The sequence below is a fragment of the Musca domestica genome, unplaced genomic scaffold (genome assembly GCF_030504385.1).
Source record: "Musca domestica strain aabys unplaced genomic scaffold, Musca_domestica.polishedcontigs.V.1.1 12, whole genome shotgun sequence".
Classification (NCBI taxonomy): domain Eukaryota; kingdom Metazoa; phylum Arthropoda; class Insecta; order Diptera; family Muscidae; genus Musca; species Musca domestica.
The window spans coordinates 1,516,135-1,531,929 of NW_026712155.1; the positions used below are offsets into that span (position 1 = coordinate 1,516,135).

General features: G+C 37.1%; 2 protein-coding genes across 4 annotated transcripts in view; both read right to left on the reverse strand.

The window, feature by feature from the left end:
• Positions 1–76: 76 nt before the first annotated feature.
• Positions 77–2,857, reverse strand: LOC101889077 (solute carrier family 35 member G1). 3 transcript variants are annotated; one of them, XM_011295340.3, is made up of 3 exons: positions 1,510–2,857; positions 1,104–1,401; positions 77–1,048 (listed from the first exon to the last, which is right to left on the reverse strand). In XM_011295340.3, the coding sequence occupies exons 2-3, from the start codon at positions 1,310–1,312 to the stop codon at positions 211–213; spliced, it is 1,047 nt and encodes a 348-aa protein (XP_011293642.1). In that variant the 5' UTR covers positions 1,313–1,401; positions 1,510–2,857; the 3' UTR covers positions 77–210. The 3 variants fall into 3 exon arrangements, with proteins under 3 accessions (XP_011293642.1, XP_005186197.1, XP_011293641.1); XM_005186140.4 differs by having other exon boundaries at positions 1,104–1,415; XM_011295339.3 differs by having other exon boundaries at positions 1,104–1,404; positions 1,510–2,856.
• Positions 2,858–3,334: 477 nt separating this feature from the next.
• The window catches only part of LOC101891768 (protein tincar), a 51,769-nt gene continuing 39,308 nt past the window's right edge, over positions 3,335–15,795 (reverse strand). Inside the window, exons 5-8 of the mRNA XM_011295341.3 lie at positions 13,247–15,346; positions 11,829–12,330; positions 9,440–9,983; positions 3,335–9,382 (exon numbers count right to left, since the gene is read on the reverse strand). Coding sequence (XP_011293643.1) covers positions 8,510–9,382; positions 9,440–9,983; positions 11,829–12,330; positions 13,247–15,346 — 4,019 coding nt within the window. The 3' untranslated portion in view covers positions 3,335–8,509. The remainder of the gene's footprint in view (positions 9,383–9,439; positions 9,984–11,828; positions 12,331–13,246; positions 15,347–15,795) is intronic.

Here is a 15,795-nt window from a genome sequence, read left to right on the forward strand (position 1 = left end):
CTAAATTATTTTGCTTTGGCCGCATTTATAGTCAGCTATGAATCGGATTAAAATAATATCTTACGAACAATGAAGATTTTTTTTATCATATGGTTTTATTAATTTGCTATTAATAACTACAAGAGATGAGAGAAACCACAATGCGCTTAATTGGTTAAGTTGGAAATGGTTAATGTGTCATTATGGATAGGTTGGGGTTTTTGTTTCTACTTAATCGAAGATTAAAAAACGCAGTCGTTTCCTTACTGTAGATTCTCGGGGTAGTGACAGCGCCCACTTCTTAAGAGCTGTCAATATAACCGAACTTACAACTAGGAAAGCCCCCAGCAGTGAATAGCCAGTAGGCGTCTCGCCGAAGAACATCATTTGCCAAATAAAGGCGAATACAATATCTGCACAACGAGCAATTGCAACGGGTCCCGCTTGCTCAAGTTGTAGCGACACGGTCAAAAGGATTTGACCCAAGAAACTAAAAATGCCCAAGACGACGACCAACCATCGGTCGCGGCCGCAAGCCGGCCAGCAAATGGCTCCAATCGATCCGCAGACGATTAATGTGTATATGAGAGCAAAGGCCCCAAAGTTGGTCATAATGACTGAAAAGTGTAGGCCTTTTAGGGCCCTTAGTAATATGTATACATTGGCACCAAACAGTGTGGATGATATGGCTGCAACTGGACCCCAAATATCATAGTGTTTTCCCTCATACCGTTCCGCCTCCAAGGCTGCTGGTGAATCGCCGAAGACAAATGGCGGCCGTGTAATCAACACCACTCCCACCAGTGTCAGTACGATAGTAACTATGTTGAAAAAACTGCATTGCTCCTTCAGAAACACTCGGGCAAATATGGCCACAAACACCGGTGTGGAGAATATTATAACGCTGGCATCCGCTAAAGGCATGTTTCGAAAAGCATAAAAACTTAACATCAGACCCGTGGTGCCCATAAAACATCGAAGCAAGAGTATGACGCGTTTGCCTTCCGGGAATACTGGTTGCTTGGTGTAAACTAATATGGGTATGGCCGGTAAGAGGACGCCAATAAACCTAAAATAGTTTCTAGTCAGTGACGGACATGCAAAGTGCCAAAGCAACTACTCACCTAAAGGAAGCTAATTCCATGGGATTTACATCCACAAGCCCCTTTACTATCACAGAACAGAGGGAGAAGAATAACGAAGACAATGTGGCCAGAATGATGCCCAAATAGGGACAATTTAGTTTATTCTTCATGCGTACGAACCAACGATTGGAGACTATCGGAACGATGGGTCCGTCCACAAATTGACGCAACTCCAAGTTTTCGGACATTTTTATGGCCCTGTTTTTTCCTGTTTTCTTTCAACAAATCAGATTCTGATTATGGGTTCATAGTATATTCCTTTCGAAACCTCCTCCGGCTGCTGGATAACCACTACAACAACAATAATAATAAGTTTTAATTTGTTTATTCAATATAGAAACATGTGGTATATGGTGGATTGTTGTCTATTTGCCTCTTAACATACCCCTTGATTTTATCGATTTTTTCACCGTCCGTCCGTCCGTATGTCTATTACACTAAATTCTATTGGGTTAGTTAGGTTCTTTCTGGGGGGTATCCGAATTTTTTCAGCTTGCTTAACCGGACACAGCTTCACCGATTCTCTTGCAATGTATTAACTATAAGACAATGAAGTTCTTGAAACATTTTATTTCTACGAAATGAATTCCTCTAGCACAACTTGAAAACTTGCACAAACTTTTGGCCAAACAGGGGTTGTTGGAATTTTCGATAACAAAACTATCTGAAAATATTTGTTACCGTTGCTTCGCTTCTTCTTGCATGCATGGTTGTATTTTAATACATCGAACGGAGTACTGTATGGCACAGTATGTTTCCGGTACTGTACACGTATTTAGTTTTAAAATAATTTATTTCATACAGTACAAAATGTACTATTTCGAACTTCAATTGAACAAAACCAGAACATTTCGAGCAATCGCAATTTGTTGTTGCGTACAATCGATTTGCATTCATCAGACGACATAGCAAGCCTATCTGTAGGGCGATTCTCTTTAAGATATTAAAACGCAAAATATATATATATAAAATAAATAAATGTTCACAGCACTGTTGCTATGGGTAGGACCATGGTAGAAGAATGCAGGTAGATGCACCAACGCTTGGGAACATTGATATGTCAAAAATTTTTAAAATGTTTTGTCAAACATAAGAAGATTTTTATATGTTTTCTTATACGACGCAAATGGGACGCTGTTCTGATATGAATTTTAAACGATATTTAAAAATTCCTATTATTTTTCATTCAAAATTGTTAATTCCAAAATCGGTTTGACAGTTCATTGTCCAAGTAGCGATGTCGATGTGACCACCTGTATTCTAGAATATAGCGGCTACTTTATTTTGGTCACTAACTTACCGAAAAAATTCGTTAATTATTGAAATTATAATCATTTTTATTCTGAAGATTTTTGTCGGTTACCCAAAAAAGAGTTAGAAAATCCCACTATTTTTGCTGTCAAGACGTATACTTTTAATTGAAAATTTATAAGATATATTTTGATATTTCGTAATATTTCAGATAGGTAGTAATTTTTACAAAATACATTAAAAATTTCCAAGTTTTCATGCCACAGTGCCGATAAATATATTTCCGTTTAAAAAAAAATAAACAAAAAAAAGGATTTTCAAAAAAGTTGATGCCCAGCAAATTCGTCCATGTGATTCCTCCTATAATTTTGATGTCCGTTTTGCCTCTTGATCTGGTTTTTTGCATTACGGCTTGGAGTGAATAAAAGGCTGAAGTGTTATTATTTTTAATTGGTCTATCAGTACAAAAATAAATTCTCCATCGATACAATTTTGCAACACAATTTTTTGGACACTAAGTTTCGTTTCATTGATAAGTTCTTTTCCAAAAAAAAAAAAAACTCGAAGGTTTTCTGATTTATGTGTTTGTTTTCTCTTTCGAGAAGGTTTTCAATTGCAAATATTTTAAATGAGTATGGATTCAAATTGAATACAGTCGAAATGGAAATAAAGAAATACATATTTTTAAAACTTGCTTACTTGATATTTTCGCCCGAACATATAACTTTACAGAATTTCTTAATTGTATAGATGGTAATCTTGACCAAAATGTTAATGAGTAAAGTCAAAATTTCTGTTTTTTTTTTCACAATTACGAATCAACTTAGATCAATGCCATAACATGATCGATGATCTTGAAATGTTAAAGAGAGTAAACTTACCTTGCCGAGTAGGTCGACGCCCGAGTCGCATTCAATCATTTGCCGAAAAACCGAACGAAAGAAGGTAAACAATTGGCGTGGGTTTTACATAAAGCGGTGGTACTTTTTATTTACCTCATAATATTTTATTTTGCTATATTTGTCTGTATGTAGTGGTAGTTGTTATAAAACTGTGTTTGCATAAAATAAAAGAACATTTATAAATACTTTTAAAAAGGGATCTTGCTTCAAAAGAATGTTTTTGAAACATATTATTTTACCAAGTAGTTATGTGTGTTGTTGTGTTTTAATTTTCAAAGGGTGTGGGTGTTATGTTAGATTTTAGTTTACTGAAGCCTATGATACAATACGGGGCAAAATTTGCATAATACTTAAATTGTTATTGTTACGGTTATTATTTCATTTCAATATTTCGAAAATTGTATACAAAAGTTTAACATTATTGAGCCAAGATATCGATTCAGCTTTTTTATATGTATGTAGGTATTTAGCATTATAGTAATCGGTCGGTCGGTCATCGGTCGTTCGTTAAGAAGCGTTCCTCTTTGACGATTTTAGTCCTCAGTCTTTTCAAATTTTTTCCAATAACACGAGATAAATGTTTGTCTTTAAATAACTTTAATTTTCTTACTTACTTACATATGGATATGTGTGTGTTTGTCAGTGGTAGGGTGGGTGATTGATTACTTGTTGGGTGAAATATGACGATAGACTGTGATCTGTTCCTTTGACACTAATTATGATGAGGTGATGCGAAGCATTTGTGAATTTCAAATGTAGTAGCACATTTTGTCCGAACAATGGGCGTAGTATGGTGTGAAGATGTGCAATGCCATATAAGATGATTTTGGATATATTTTATTCTAAGCAAATATTTAGAGGAGGAATGGAAATGATGGTAAAATGCTACATCCAAATGCATTTTTTATTTAATAAGAAAATTTGTGAAAACTGTCAAAGAAAATAAGTATTTTTCTGGTCAAAAATTTAGGTAAAATACATCCTTTAGATGTCAAATGAAAAATCGTGACGGATTTAAACATATATTATTCTTCAATGTCCAATTTTTTTTACACACTTATTTTAAACATTTTGTTGAATATCCGATAGAAAAGCTGCTATAGGCAACTAAAGTACAATCGTAATTATTAAAACGCCTGCGATGCACAATTTAAGTGCAGAGTAAGTGGTCTGGATATATCCCTTCTAAATGTATAAATTTAAGATCAGTTGCGAACATTCGGACAATGAAATCTATAAATGATTTTAGGTTTCAAAAGCTTTCTTCAGACTTTTATGACTGGTGGGGTTTGGTGATGGATGCCCTCTTCGCTTCATAAGAAGCTGGGAGAAAAGAGTTTCCTCTTTCTGGGGATGGGCACATATATTGTATATTTGCTGATCTGACCTGATGTCGCACAAAATCGAAACGGATACACTCTCCACTTTCTATAAAATATGCATTTCTTCTGCCTTTGCAGAAGATATGAAAAAAAGATCTAAAAAATGAAAAATACAAATATTATTCTGGGGAATATCGAGTTAGCGATTTATGCAAACAAAAATAAAAAAAAAATGTTTTTTAATTATGATAAAATTTATTTATTTTTTCTTGTATTTTTTCATTATGTATTATTGTATCTCTCTGTTTGTTTCATTGGCTTTGTTGCATGTTTGTATAAAAGTGATATGATGTATATTTATCATTCGTGGGTACATATATTTGTGGTGAATCTCTTCAAAACAAATTGTATAAAAATCAATTTCAAAACGATGATTGTGTTTTACATTTTTTTTATATTAAGTCCACAGTCGGTAGATCGGCCAGAGTGGTTGTCTATTTGTCCAAAATTGTCTGTTTACATTTTAAAATTGAACCAATGTATCAAAGATCGAGTTTATTTTCTTCTCCATATACCGAAAGTGTAGTGTATATATGTATGTATGTATATGATTGTATGTATAAAAGTTAGCAAATTTTTCAAATAATTATTATGATAAAATATTTCTTAAAACATAATTTTAATAAATATATTTATGCGTATAATTTTTATTTTTATAATTATTATAGATTTTATAGGCATAACATTTATTTATGATTTTGGTACCATTCCCGTGAAGGTTTTTTTTTTTTTTGTTTTGTTTTGCAATTGTATTCCAATTTGTTGTTATTCTATAAGACATTAAACCTAGTAAATATTTTAGCCTTTGTGATAAATAGTTATGTATGTACGTTAGATGTCAACTTTATTCGAAAAATATTTATTGCTTTGTTATGCAGGTGATTGAAAGGAAAATACTAAGCAAAACTATTTTGTTCCAATAATGATTGGGTTTAGATTTGAGTGGGAACGCAATATGTACATACACATTTGATGAATTTCGAAAAAAAAGTCTATACCAAACTTGAAGTAGGTTTTCTGGAACGCAATAAATGTCGAACGTTGAAGAAATCATTAACCGTGGATTTATAGAAATAAAACTATCAAAATGCTTCCTAAGAACAAATGAAAACAATGAGGCAAACCTATTTGTTCTAAAAAGCGAAACATGGTAAATATTGTGCGCATTTTGTGTAAAAGTATTTTTTAAATATATTGTATATTAGACTAAACCAATCACATTTTGTATTAACTTTACTTATCATGTAGGTTTTCGATGAAGGACAAATGTATACACACACATACCCGCGCTCGTAGAAGCCATACATACATTGAAATAGCTTCAGACTAGATCCTATGTTGGATTATTTTCTAACAATAACTTTTAATCTTATTTTCTATATGATATATTGAAAATGTGTCCAATGTTGTTGTTGTTTGTGTTCTGGAGCTAATAATTTCTTAAATATTTGCAATTTTCTTTTTTGTTAAATCACAGAACTTCTGATTGTTACACAGAAGAAGAAGGCACATACTCCAGACCGTATTTGTCTGTACGAAGGATTGAATGAAAAGAATAGGAGAGTAAATCGTGACGAAATATCAACTTGAACTTGGTACGCAAGTGAAACGGAACCAGAACCAAACTTGCCTTGCATATGGATGCATGTATGCACGAACATTTGTGTGTGTGTGTGTGAGTGGTCCAAATCATCGATTATGTTAAGGTTAAACTGGGGAATATCGAGTTAGCGATTTATGCAAACAAAAATAAAAAAAAAATGTTTTTTAATTATGATAAAATTTATTTATTTTTTCTTGTATTTTTTCATTATGTATTATTGTATCTCTCTGTTTGTTTCATTGGCTTTGTTGCATGTTTGTATAAAAGTGATATGATGTATATTTATCATTCGTGGGTACATATATTTGTGGTGAATCTCTTCAAAACAAATTGTATAAAAATCAATTTCAAAACGATGATTGTGTTTTACATTTTTTTTATATTAAGTCCACAGTCGGTAGATCGGCCAGAGTGGTTGTCTATTTGTCCAAAATTGTCTGTTTACATTTTAAAATTGAACCAATGTATCAAAGATCGAGTTTATTTTCTTCTCCATATACCGAAAGTGTAGTGTATATATGTATGTATGTATATGATTGTATGTATAAAAGTTAGCAAATTTTTCAAATAATTATTATGATAAAATATTTCTTAAAACATAATTTTAATAAATATATTTATGCGTATAATTTTTATTTTTATAATTATTATAGATTTTATAGGCATAACATTTATTTATGATTTTGGTACCATTCCCGTGAAGGTTTTTTTTTTTTTTTGTTTTGTTTTGCAATTGTATTCCAATTTGTTGTTATTCTATAAGACATTAAACCTAGTAAATATTTTAGCCTTTGTGATAAATAGTTATGTATGTACGTTAGATGTCAACTTTATTCGAAAAATATTTATTGCTTTGTTATGCAGGTGATTGAAAGGAAAATACTAAGCAAAACTATTTTGTTCCAATAATGATTGGGTTTAGTTTTGAGTGGGAACGCAATATGTACATACACATTTGATGAATTTCGAAAAAAAAGTCTATACCAAACTTGAAGTAGGTTTTCTGAAACGCAATAAATGTCGAACGTTGAAGAAATCATTAACCGTGGATTTATAGAAATAAAACTATCAAAATGCTTCCTAAGAACAAATGAAAACAATGAGGCAAACCTATTTGTTCTAAAAAGCGAAACATGGTAAATATTGTGCGCATTTTGTGTAAAAGTATTTTTTAAATATATTGTATATTAGACTAAACCAATCACATTTTGTATTAACTTTACTTATCATGTAGGTTTTCGATGAAGGACAAATGTATACACACACATACCCGCGCTCGTAGAAGCCATACATACATTGAAATAGCTTCAGACTAGATCCTATGTTGGATTATTTTCTAACAATAACTTTTAATCTTATTTTCTATATGATATATTGAAAATGTGTCCAATGTTGTTGTTGTTTGTGTTCTGGAGCTAATAATTTCTTAAATATTTGCAATTTTCTTTTTTGGTAAATCACAGAACTTCTGATTGTTACACAGAAGAAGAAGGCACATACTCCAGACCGTATTTGTCTGTACGAAGGATTGAATGAAAAGAATAGGAGAGTAAATCGTGGCGAAATATCAACTTGAACTTGGTACGCAAGTGAAACGGAACCAGAACCAAACTTGCCTTGCATATGGATGCATGTATGCACGAACATTTGTGTGTGTGTGTGTGAGTGGTCCAAACCATCGATTATGTTAAGGTTAAACTCGCATTAGAGCTATCTACGCGATGAGATTATCAAGCATTGAGGGTTTCATACTTATTATATATTGCTATATAATGATATGAGCGTATTTGGGGGTGGGGGTATGATTTGCACGAAATTAGGTTGACGAATGACGCAAAAAACGTTTTTTTTTTTTTTGGATGAGCGTTCTAGAGGAGTTGGGTGATTAGTGAAATGCTTTTTATTTTTTTATAAGTATGTATGTACATAAATCATACACTGTATGATTTACGCAAGCGTATGCAATGGTATAGATTAGATTTATATGTATGCAATGTATGCAAGTTAGGTATGTAGATTCAATTTTGGGGGGAAATAGTCAACATGTTTCCATGCCATTATCTTTGTCAATTAGAGTAGTTAGATGTTTAATTGTATGTATGTACGCATATGAATACTATAGTTATACGTTGTAGGAGTACAAGAACAAAAACAAACGGAAAATGTGTTTTTGTTTTCTTTTTGGAACATTTACACGGGTGTTCGTCGGCGGCCGGTCTATGGGCTTTAGCATAGGCCTCGCTGGATTTAATGCAGTGGATTGGCTGTGGCATAAAGACAATCCTGGTCGGAGGTCATTGAATAGTTGGCAGAGTCACGGTCTTCTGGTATGGTTGAATTTAAGAGGGTGTTTTCATAGCCGTTTTTGGAAAAAGCATGATGACCTGCTCCCAATCCCAGGTGACCATATGGCGATTCAGCACCTTTTACATACGGCAGACGTCTTAGAATATTGGGATTGGAGTAGCGTACGCCATTGGGCAGTGTGGTATGCGTCACTTGTGACGGATGCTGTGGAGGTGGGGGTGGTGGCGCCGACTGGTCCTGATAGCAATGGGCGGTATTGTTATGACCAGACATGGCCACTCCCGAATTGGCATATAGGGGTGTTTTGAATGAGGTCATATTGGAACCGGCATTCAGTGATTGGGTCATGCAGTGGGCGGATGTGGCATACACGGCCGATTGCGATTGTTGTGACTGCGGATGGGAGAAGTGTCCATTCGACGGCAGCGGCATGGTACTGCAATGTTGCGAGTAATCGAATTTTTGTTCTGGCTGTGAGCGTTGTGGTGGCAGAGTAGCACTATTGGCATTGGCACCTCCGCTGGCGAAGCTGGACATGCGCATATTAGTGCAACGGCCGTAAGGCTCCTCTTGTATAGCGGGCTGTGGGGGCTTGGCAGGTGGCTTACAGGCGGGACGTGGCCTTATAACAACTTCTACTTCTCGTTCTTCGGCAGAGTGGACGCCACTTGACGATTCGGAAGGAGCTCGATCGGGTGGTGAAGTTGTACTTTCTGTGCCCATTGATGTGGTGTCACTGCGCGGTGTTAAGGCTTCCTGAGGAACACCCGAATCAGCACGGCGTAAACAGCGAGGTGTGGAACTTGATGTTATCTGCAAAATATTCAAATTACAATAAACAAAATACTCAAAATATTTTGGAATACTTACATGAGCTTCATTTGCATGGACAGTAACCGTCACAGGTGCCAATGGACTGACTAGATGCTCCGGAGAAGAAATCTCAGGTATGGCGTGTGGGGCCCTGTCCGCTATGGGTGGTGGTGGCGGAAGAGGCGGCTCCAAGTCTCTTGTCGAAGCATATGTTACACTGTCATCCCTCACACAGGCCAGGAGTTTGCCCTCCTCTGAGATGTTATCGTCTCCTAGCATGCCGTTGCTACCACTATTCGGACAATTGACATAATCTCTGTGGGAATTCATAGATGTTGATGTATGGCCGCCGGTTGTTACCATTGATGAGATCAAATGTTGTGGCGGTGGTGGTAATTCTTCATACTCGCTTAGGCGTAAAACGCTAACACCGCCAGCCGGTGGAGCCTTCGAAGAGATGCCACAGCCAATGGTGTTGCCCACTGTTGCACCACCTCCCATCGCATTGGCTGGCGGAGCAGATCTTAGTGTCGCATATTCTCCGTCATCAATTTCCCCCGTAGCACTGGCAAAACATAACGCGGTTCCACGGGCCGTATTGCTGCAAAGCAAATAGGTGTGTATTAGTTATTTAAACGAATTCCTCAACGTGTTTGCATCTACTTTGAGAACATCTCTACAATCAACTAGGACACTGAAACAATGTTTCTACACAAGTTCTAGTTGGATGATGAAAGAAAATGGATGAACGTCTTAAATATGTGGGGTAAGCAGTAACCTAGAAAAATCAAAAATCTATTTTTACATTTTTTGCAAAAGTCTTTTATTACAACTTGGATTTTTCCGCTGCAATGTTGGTTTTGGACACAGCTAGTGACAAATTGCTATCCATATTATTTTTTGATTCTAAATTAGCATGAGAACTTGACTACACCAGTTAATAAATCACCTCTACTATCACCCCCAACTATTAGTTGCATAGATTTCGCTTGCCATATAAAGCGATGCAGCGCTTCTTTGTTCTTCTGCTCCAATGATACCCTATTTTAAATAGTTGTAACACTCTCTCTGTTCATATCAAAAAGGCCTTTTCTAGTAGGTCTCCGCGGGGATCCCTATCCATACACAGCGTCACAGAAGTGCCGCCTAGCTCACCACCGACTAATCTATTGGCTTATAAGAGTCTAAAAAGCCTGTGAACTACTTGTAATCCTTGGTAGCACTTCTGATCTTATCACAGATAATTGTGATGTAACCCGACGCCTTAACCGGATATCGAAAGTTTCTCCTAGGAACTTGAAATAGTTGGCGCTCGGAATCATGGTACAAGCTTCCACGTACGTAACTACCGCTCCACATTGAGGATCTTACTGTGTCTTCGACTTGGTCTTTAGGAATTGACGATACGACTTGCTCAATACATGTCAAACATAACCGAAGATGGTTTGCCTTTGATAAAACAAGTGTCACTATTACTGTTCACATGTGGCTTTTTTGGCTTCGGTTAAAATAACACGCGAATCTCTTCGCATCTGTCACATCTAGTCACGGTGGATATTGTGACTTGTTGTTGTCACAACATTAGAACTGACAATGGAGTAATGGCACCCCAAACTTAATTTAATAATTCATCTGGAAGTATAAATAGATTTGATTTTTCTTTGGGTTACTGGCTTATTTTAAATTGTTAGTTCGGTTAAATGGTTCGAATCTATTTTGTTAGTAGGTGGCAGACAAGTAATTAGATAATCTAAGTAATGAAATGTATGTATGTAGATATATACAATTGAGTTTAATAAGACAAATAAAAATTAAATAACAATAAACAGGCGACAAGCGGAACAAAAATAGTTTCTCAACAACAACAAGAACAATAATTTGTTGGTGCTAAATCCATTATCTTTTTCAATTTGCGTCAAACAGTAATTCATCTTCATCTAAAAGTTCTCTTGGAATGGATTGCTTTGGCGGATGTATAAATGAATGGATGCTATGATGATACACACAAAATGATACCCACCAACAGAGGGCGGTGGGTTAAGTAACGAGTAAACTATAAGATATTGGTATTTGAATATGGATTAAAACAATAATATGTTATTCCATTAGGCCGATGTGCACTGGTGTTGTGGTTGGATTGTGGAAGGGTGGATAATTCAAAACAACAAATTAAATTAAAAAAAAACAAATAATTATTAACAAATCGTGCACTGAGGTTATAAACATGTTAATCGGTGTTATTTATATTTAACAACAAAACAAAAAGGAAACAGGAGACATTTCAAATCAAATCGAAACAAAATCAAAAAAGACCAAACTAGGAACTCGTTCATTTGTATTCACTAGACTGCCGCTAAGCAGCAGCCGAACTCTAACAGTAAAGTGAACCATTGAAGAACATGAACGTTTTTGTGATTGATGTGTGGGCTAAAAAACGATTTTTTACCGCTTGCCATCGTTTTGTTGGTGATGGTCACCAGCAATTAGTCGATGATGATGATTATCATCGTCACACGTACTCGTAACTTCATTGAATGTAACTTTTAACTTTGGTGAACTTGGCTGCAGTTTCGGCCAATAGATATCTTCGGCAGCCATGCTGTCGTTCAGGCCATCTGCACTGGGTGTATTGGTCATGCGACTGCCACAACCAACACCTCCGCCACCACCATGCTCCGAACCATTTATTTTGTGTTCACCGCCACCTCCACTGCTGTCGCCCGTTCCGATTGATGATGTGTTGCCACCCAAATTAGTGGAATTGTTCAAGCTGGCGGTTGTGGTATTTGTTAAACTGCCACGATTATGCATTAGCAGAGGCTGTGTGGTAGCCTTTCCAATGATGGAATATGCATCCAATGGTGGTAATTTGAAACTCCATTTACGCTTAATGGTCAGGCATAGCCAGATCACAATCCAAAGTAGAATGTGCATAACGCTTACCAAGGCTGAAATATACACGAAGAAGAAGAAGAAAAAAGAGAAGAAAAGAAAAATAGTGAAATTAAACAAAGAAACATTTGCCATGTGAGGATAATCCGTAGTTGAACTAATCGGTATAATTATTTGTTTTTTTCTTGTTCAATACAAGTGTTGAGTTCATTCCCAGCTCTTAGAGGAATAGGGCCAATTTATTTATACATAAATACTAGGGATGTGAATTGGGACGTGATTGTTTAACGGATAGACTGAATATAAAACCAACCCATGTTTGGATCCCAATCGGCATCACTACATAGTCGCAAGTCGCAAAGAGAAAAGAGGAAAATCTTCAACTTTGTAATTTAATATGCTTGAATGCTTGAAAAGTCGTTGCAAACAAAAGGCATTCAATTGTTGTGTGGCAATACCAATGTCCGTCCGTACATGCAACACAATTTGCAACAACCGACCCTTTGTGGTTTTTACCCACATCCAACACTCATCGTGACAGTCAAACAGGTGAAAATTGACTGCATTGTCATGGCAGAGGGTGGGGGTAAAGAAAGGGTCTATGTAGTTGTGTGTGAACGCATTTCTTTCTATATGACCTTCATGCCCGGACGCACGTATCTGAGGAAAATAAATGATTTTCACACATTGTATATTTTTCTTTCTCAGATGTATACGAATGAACGTTGTTTCAGCAGGGACTTTAAAGATTTAAACTTAAACAAACTACGAATTAGGAACAACTAACACAATTACAATCACGTATAGTTGCCAGCACAGGAAGCATTCCCGAATAATAAGGCATGTGAAGCGTGTCAATTTCAACCAGTTCTTTAATGTCATATTACGAAATGGAATATTTTCTCTCTCTCTCTCTCTCTCTCTCTTTCAGTCCCCCGATTTCAAAAGATAATTGACCGTATTTCGACTTACCCGCCATAAATGTGGGACAATGCAAATTGTGTCGATAGGTTGCACTTAAATCATTGAGCAGCGGCGCCTTCACCACTGACAATGCCAGCACATAGCACAGCGATGCACAATGGGCAAAATATATCCACGACTGGCTCGACTTTAGGGTGATGATAGAACGGTCTCGCATTTTGGCAGCCAAGCGTCCATGGCCATACAAATACATGATCATTGAGGAAGACAACATTAATATAGCCGAGAGAAGGAACAGGGCAAGCGTAACGGTGGCGTTCAGTATTAAGCCAGGATTTTGGATGGGCTGAGCTTCACTGTAGATTTGCAGTTTGAAGAGATTCGATATTCCAACGAAACTGAAAATGATATCGCATGCGGTGGCTATCATCTGGACACTGAACACGGTAGCAAATGATTTGGCGGTGTTCCAGAAGACGGCTGGGTAACGGACACACCATACCAGCAGTGCGAACACCAGATTCACAAACTCCGCACTGGGCGGTTGAGTAAAGATATTCACATCGATGGGTTTCTCAATGCCAAAGAATAGCTGCAACATTCCGGCAAATCCGTCCAGCCTCACATTGCCATTGTTTGGTTGGAGATCTACATCGGTACTTGGCGTAGATGTATCAATGGTGGTCATCTCGACTAGATATTCGCTGGAATCGTTTAGATTTAAATCTCCCACCAAATACTCGGGTTCGATTTCCACTTGACTCTCTTCGGGGAGTGAAAGTTGGCGCTTGAGTCTCTTCACTGATTTACTTTTAATTTCAATAATTTTCGAATTGCTTGAGACCGGGGTGGAGGGCACAATCTCGGGCAATTTTTCGGGCTTGACGATGTGTATGTTACTGTCGCGTGTTGTCGTACTTATTGTGGTCGACGATTTGGGATATATAGCAGCTCTGGCACGACCAATGTCCAGCTCCTCAAAAGATGAGGGTCTGTGTTCATAGATACGACCCGTTGAGGGATACTCAAATTCATCGAAACGATTGACCTTAGGTGGAAAGTCTTCCAGACCCTCAGGCATATTGGCACTGTTAATTTCACCCGAGCGTCGGCCACCATGGTGGTGAGTTCTACGCTGTGAGGCAGACGAATTGGAAATTTTTCTCTGCCGATGATGGCCATTGTGTCGGCGCGATGATTTGCCACTGTGGGAGCTATGATGATGTTGGTGATGTTTGGTTGGGGCCAAAGCAATTCTCTGAATTTCAGTTGACGTTGCGGCTGAGGGCTGAGTAATGGCGGGAAAGAAGGGATCTCCGCTGCCAAAAGAAGATGTTTCCTCGGACCATGTTGTCATCGCCGAGGTTGTGGCATCAATGGCGATGTTATTATTATTAATATTCTGGGTGGTTAATTTATTTGTTATGGTTCTTGTTGCTGTTGTTTTCATGGAGGGTGTTGGTTTGGTGGAAGTTGGCAATTTTGTTGTCCCAGCAGAAGAAGTTGTTCTTATTAATGTCGTGGTACTTGAAATTGGTGAGGTTGTTGTTTCTGCAGCAGCAGCGGTAGCAGTAGTAGTAGATGTTGTTGTTGTTGCCATCGTCGTCGACGTCGTCGTGGTTCTGGCTTTTCTTATATCATCCTCTATTGTTATCCAGTCATTTCCTTTTGCCTGCCGATTGTCTCCATTTTGACGAATGCCATTTTCTGTTGTTTGTTTTTCCGATGACTTCGCGGTGCCAGTGCCTTTAGCTTTCATTGGTATTTTAGCATCCTCTCCTGCTTTACCCTGGAATTTGTCATACTTTGTGCTTTGATTTTCGACAGCTTCAATTAAATCCGGCAATTCAAGGAATCTGCTCTTGCCAACTGCTGGCAATATGACATTCTTTCGTTTATTGCTGCCATACTGGTGTCGCAAGTCGGTACTCCACAAGCTATTGGCATTGCCACCGGTGATGGTGGCACCGCCCCCACCTCCACCACCACCACCTTCATCACTGAAAATGGTGTCATTCAAATATTCATCATCTTCTTGCGACTCATAAGTACGAGTGTCATTTTGATAAGGCGAAGCCATTACCGACATCACAACGAGATGTCGACGATTGACGCTCATAAAATCCAATTCAGTTTGCCAAATAGTTTCTGAAAGAAAAACAAGAAACATTGTGAGGTGCTCATGAAGGGTATTGGAGGTAATACAATTTTATAGTATTTGTAAGGCATCATATTCCGTATGGGAGTTCTGATGGGACTCTTTCTTTCTAAAGAAGAGGAATGTGTGTTTCCACGAACTAGAACTGTGAGTTGGTTATATCTTAAGAAACAGGAAACAATAAACTAAATTCCAGAGAATCAGATTTGTCCGAAAGTGTCCAATCTATGTTATGTTTCGTCGTATTTGATCCACTGTCCACTCTACGCATCAAGGAATAGCTCGAAATAGACCCCCCCCAACTGTAAATGTTATGAAAATTAACAAAAGCTTTGTATATATGTACACATGTGTGTGTGTTCGTTCGATGAGCACTTTGCGAGTAACTGCATCACTACAAATGCAAAAACCAATATAAATTTCAACGGCCATGGATAGA

Bases quoted from the DNA above. Each gene is read 5' to 3' on its own strand.
- LOC101889077 (XM_011295340.3), bottom strand. From the start codon at position 1,312: ATGTCCGAAAACTTGGAGTTGCGTCAATTTGTGGACGGACCCATCGTT. The intron at 1,049-1,103 runs GTGAGTAGTTGC...AAACTATTTTAG, and splicing joins ATGGAATTAGCTTCCTTTAG to GTTTATTGGCGTCCTCTTAC.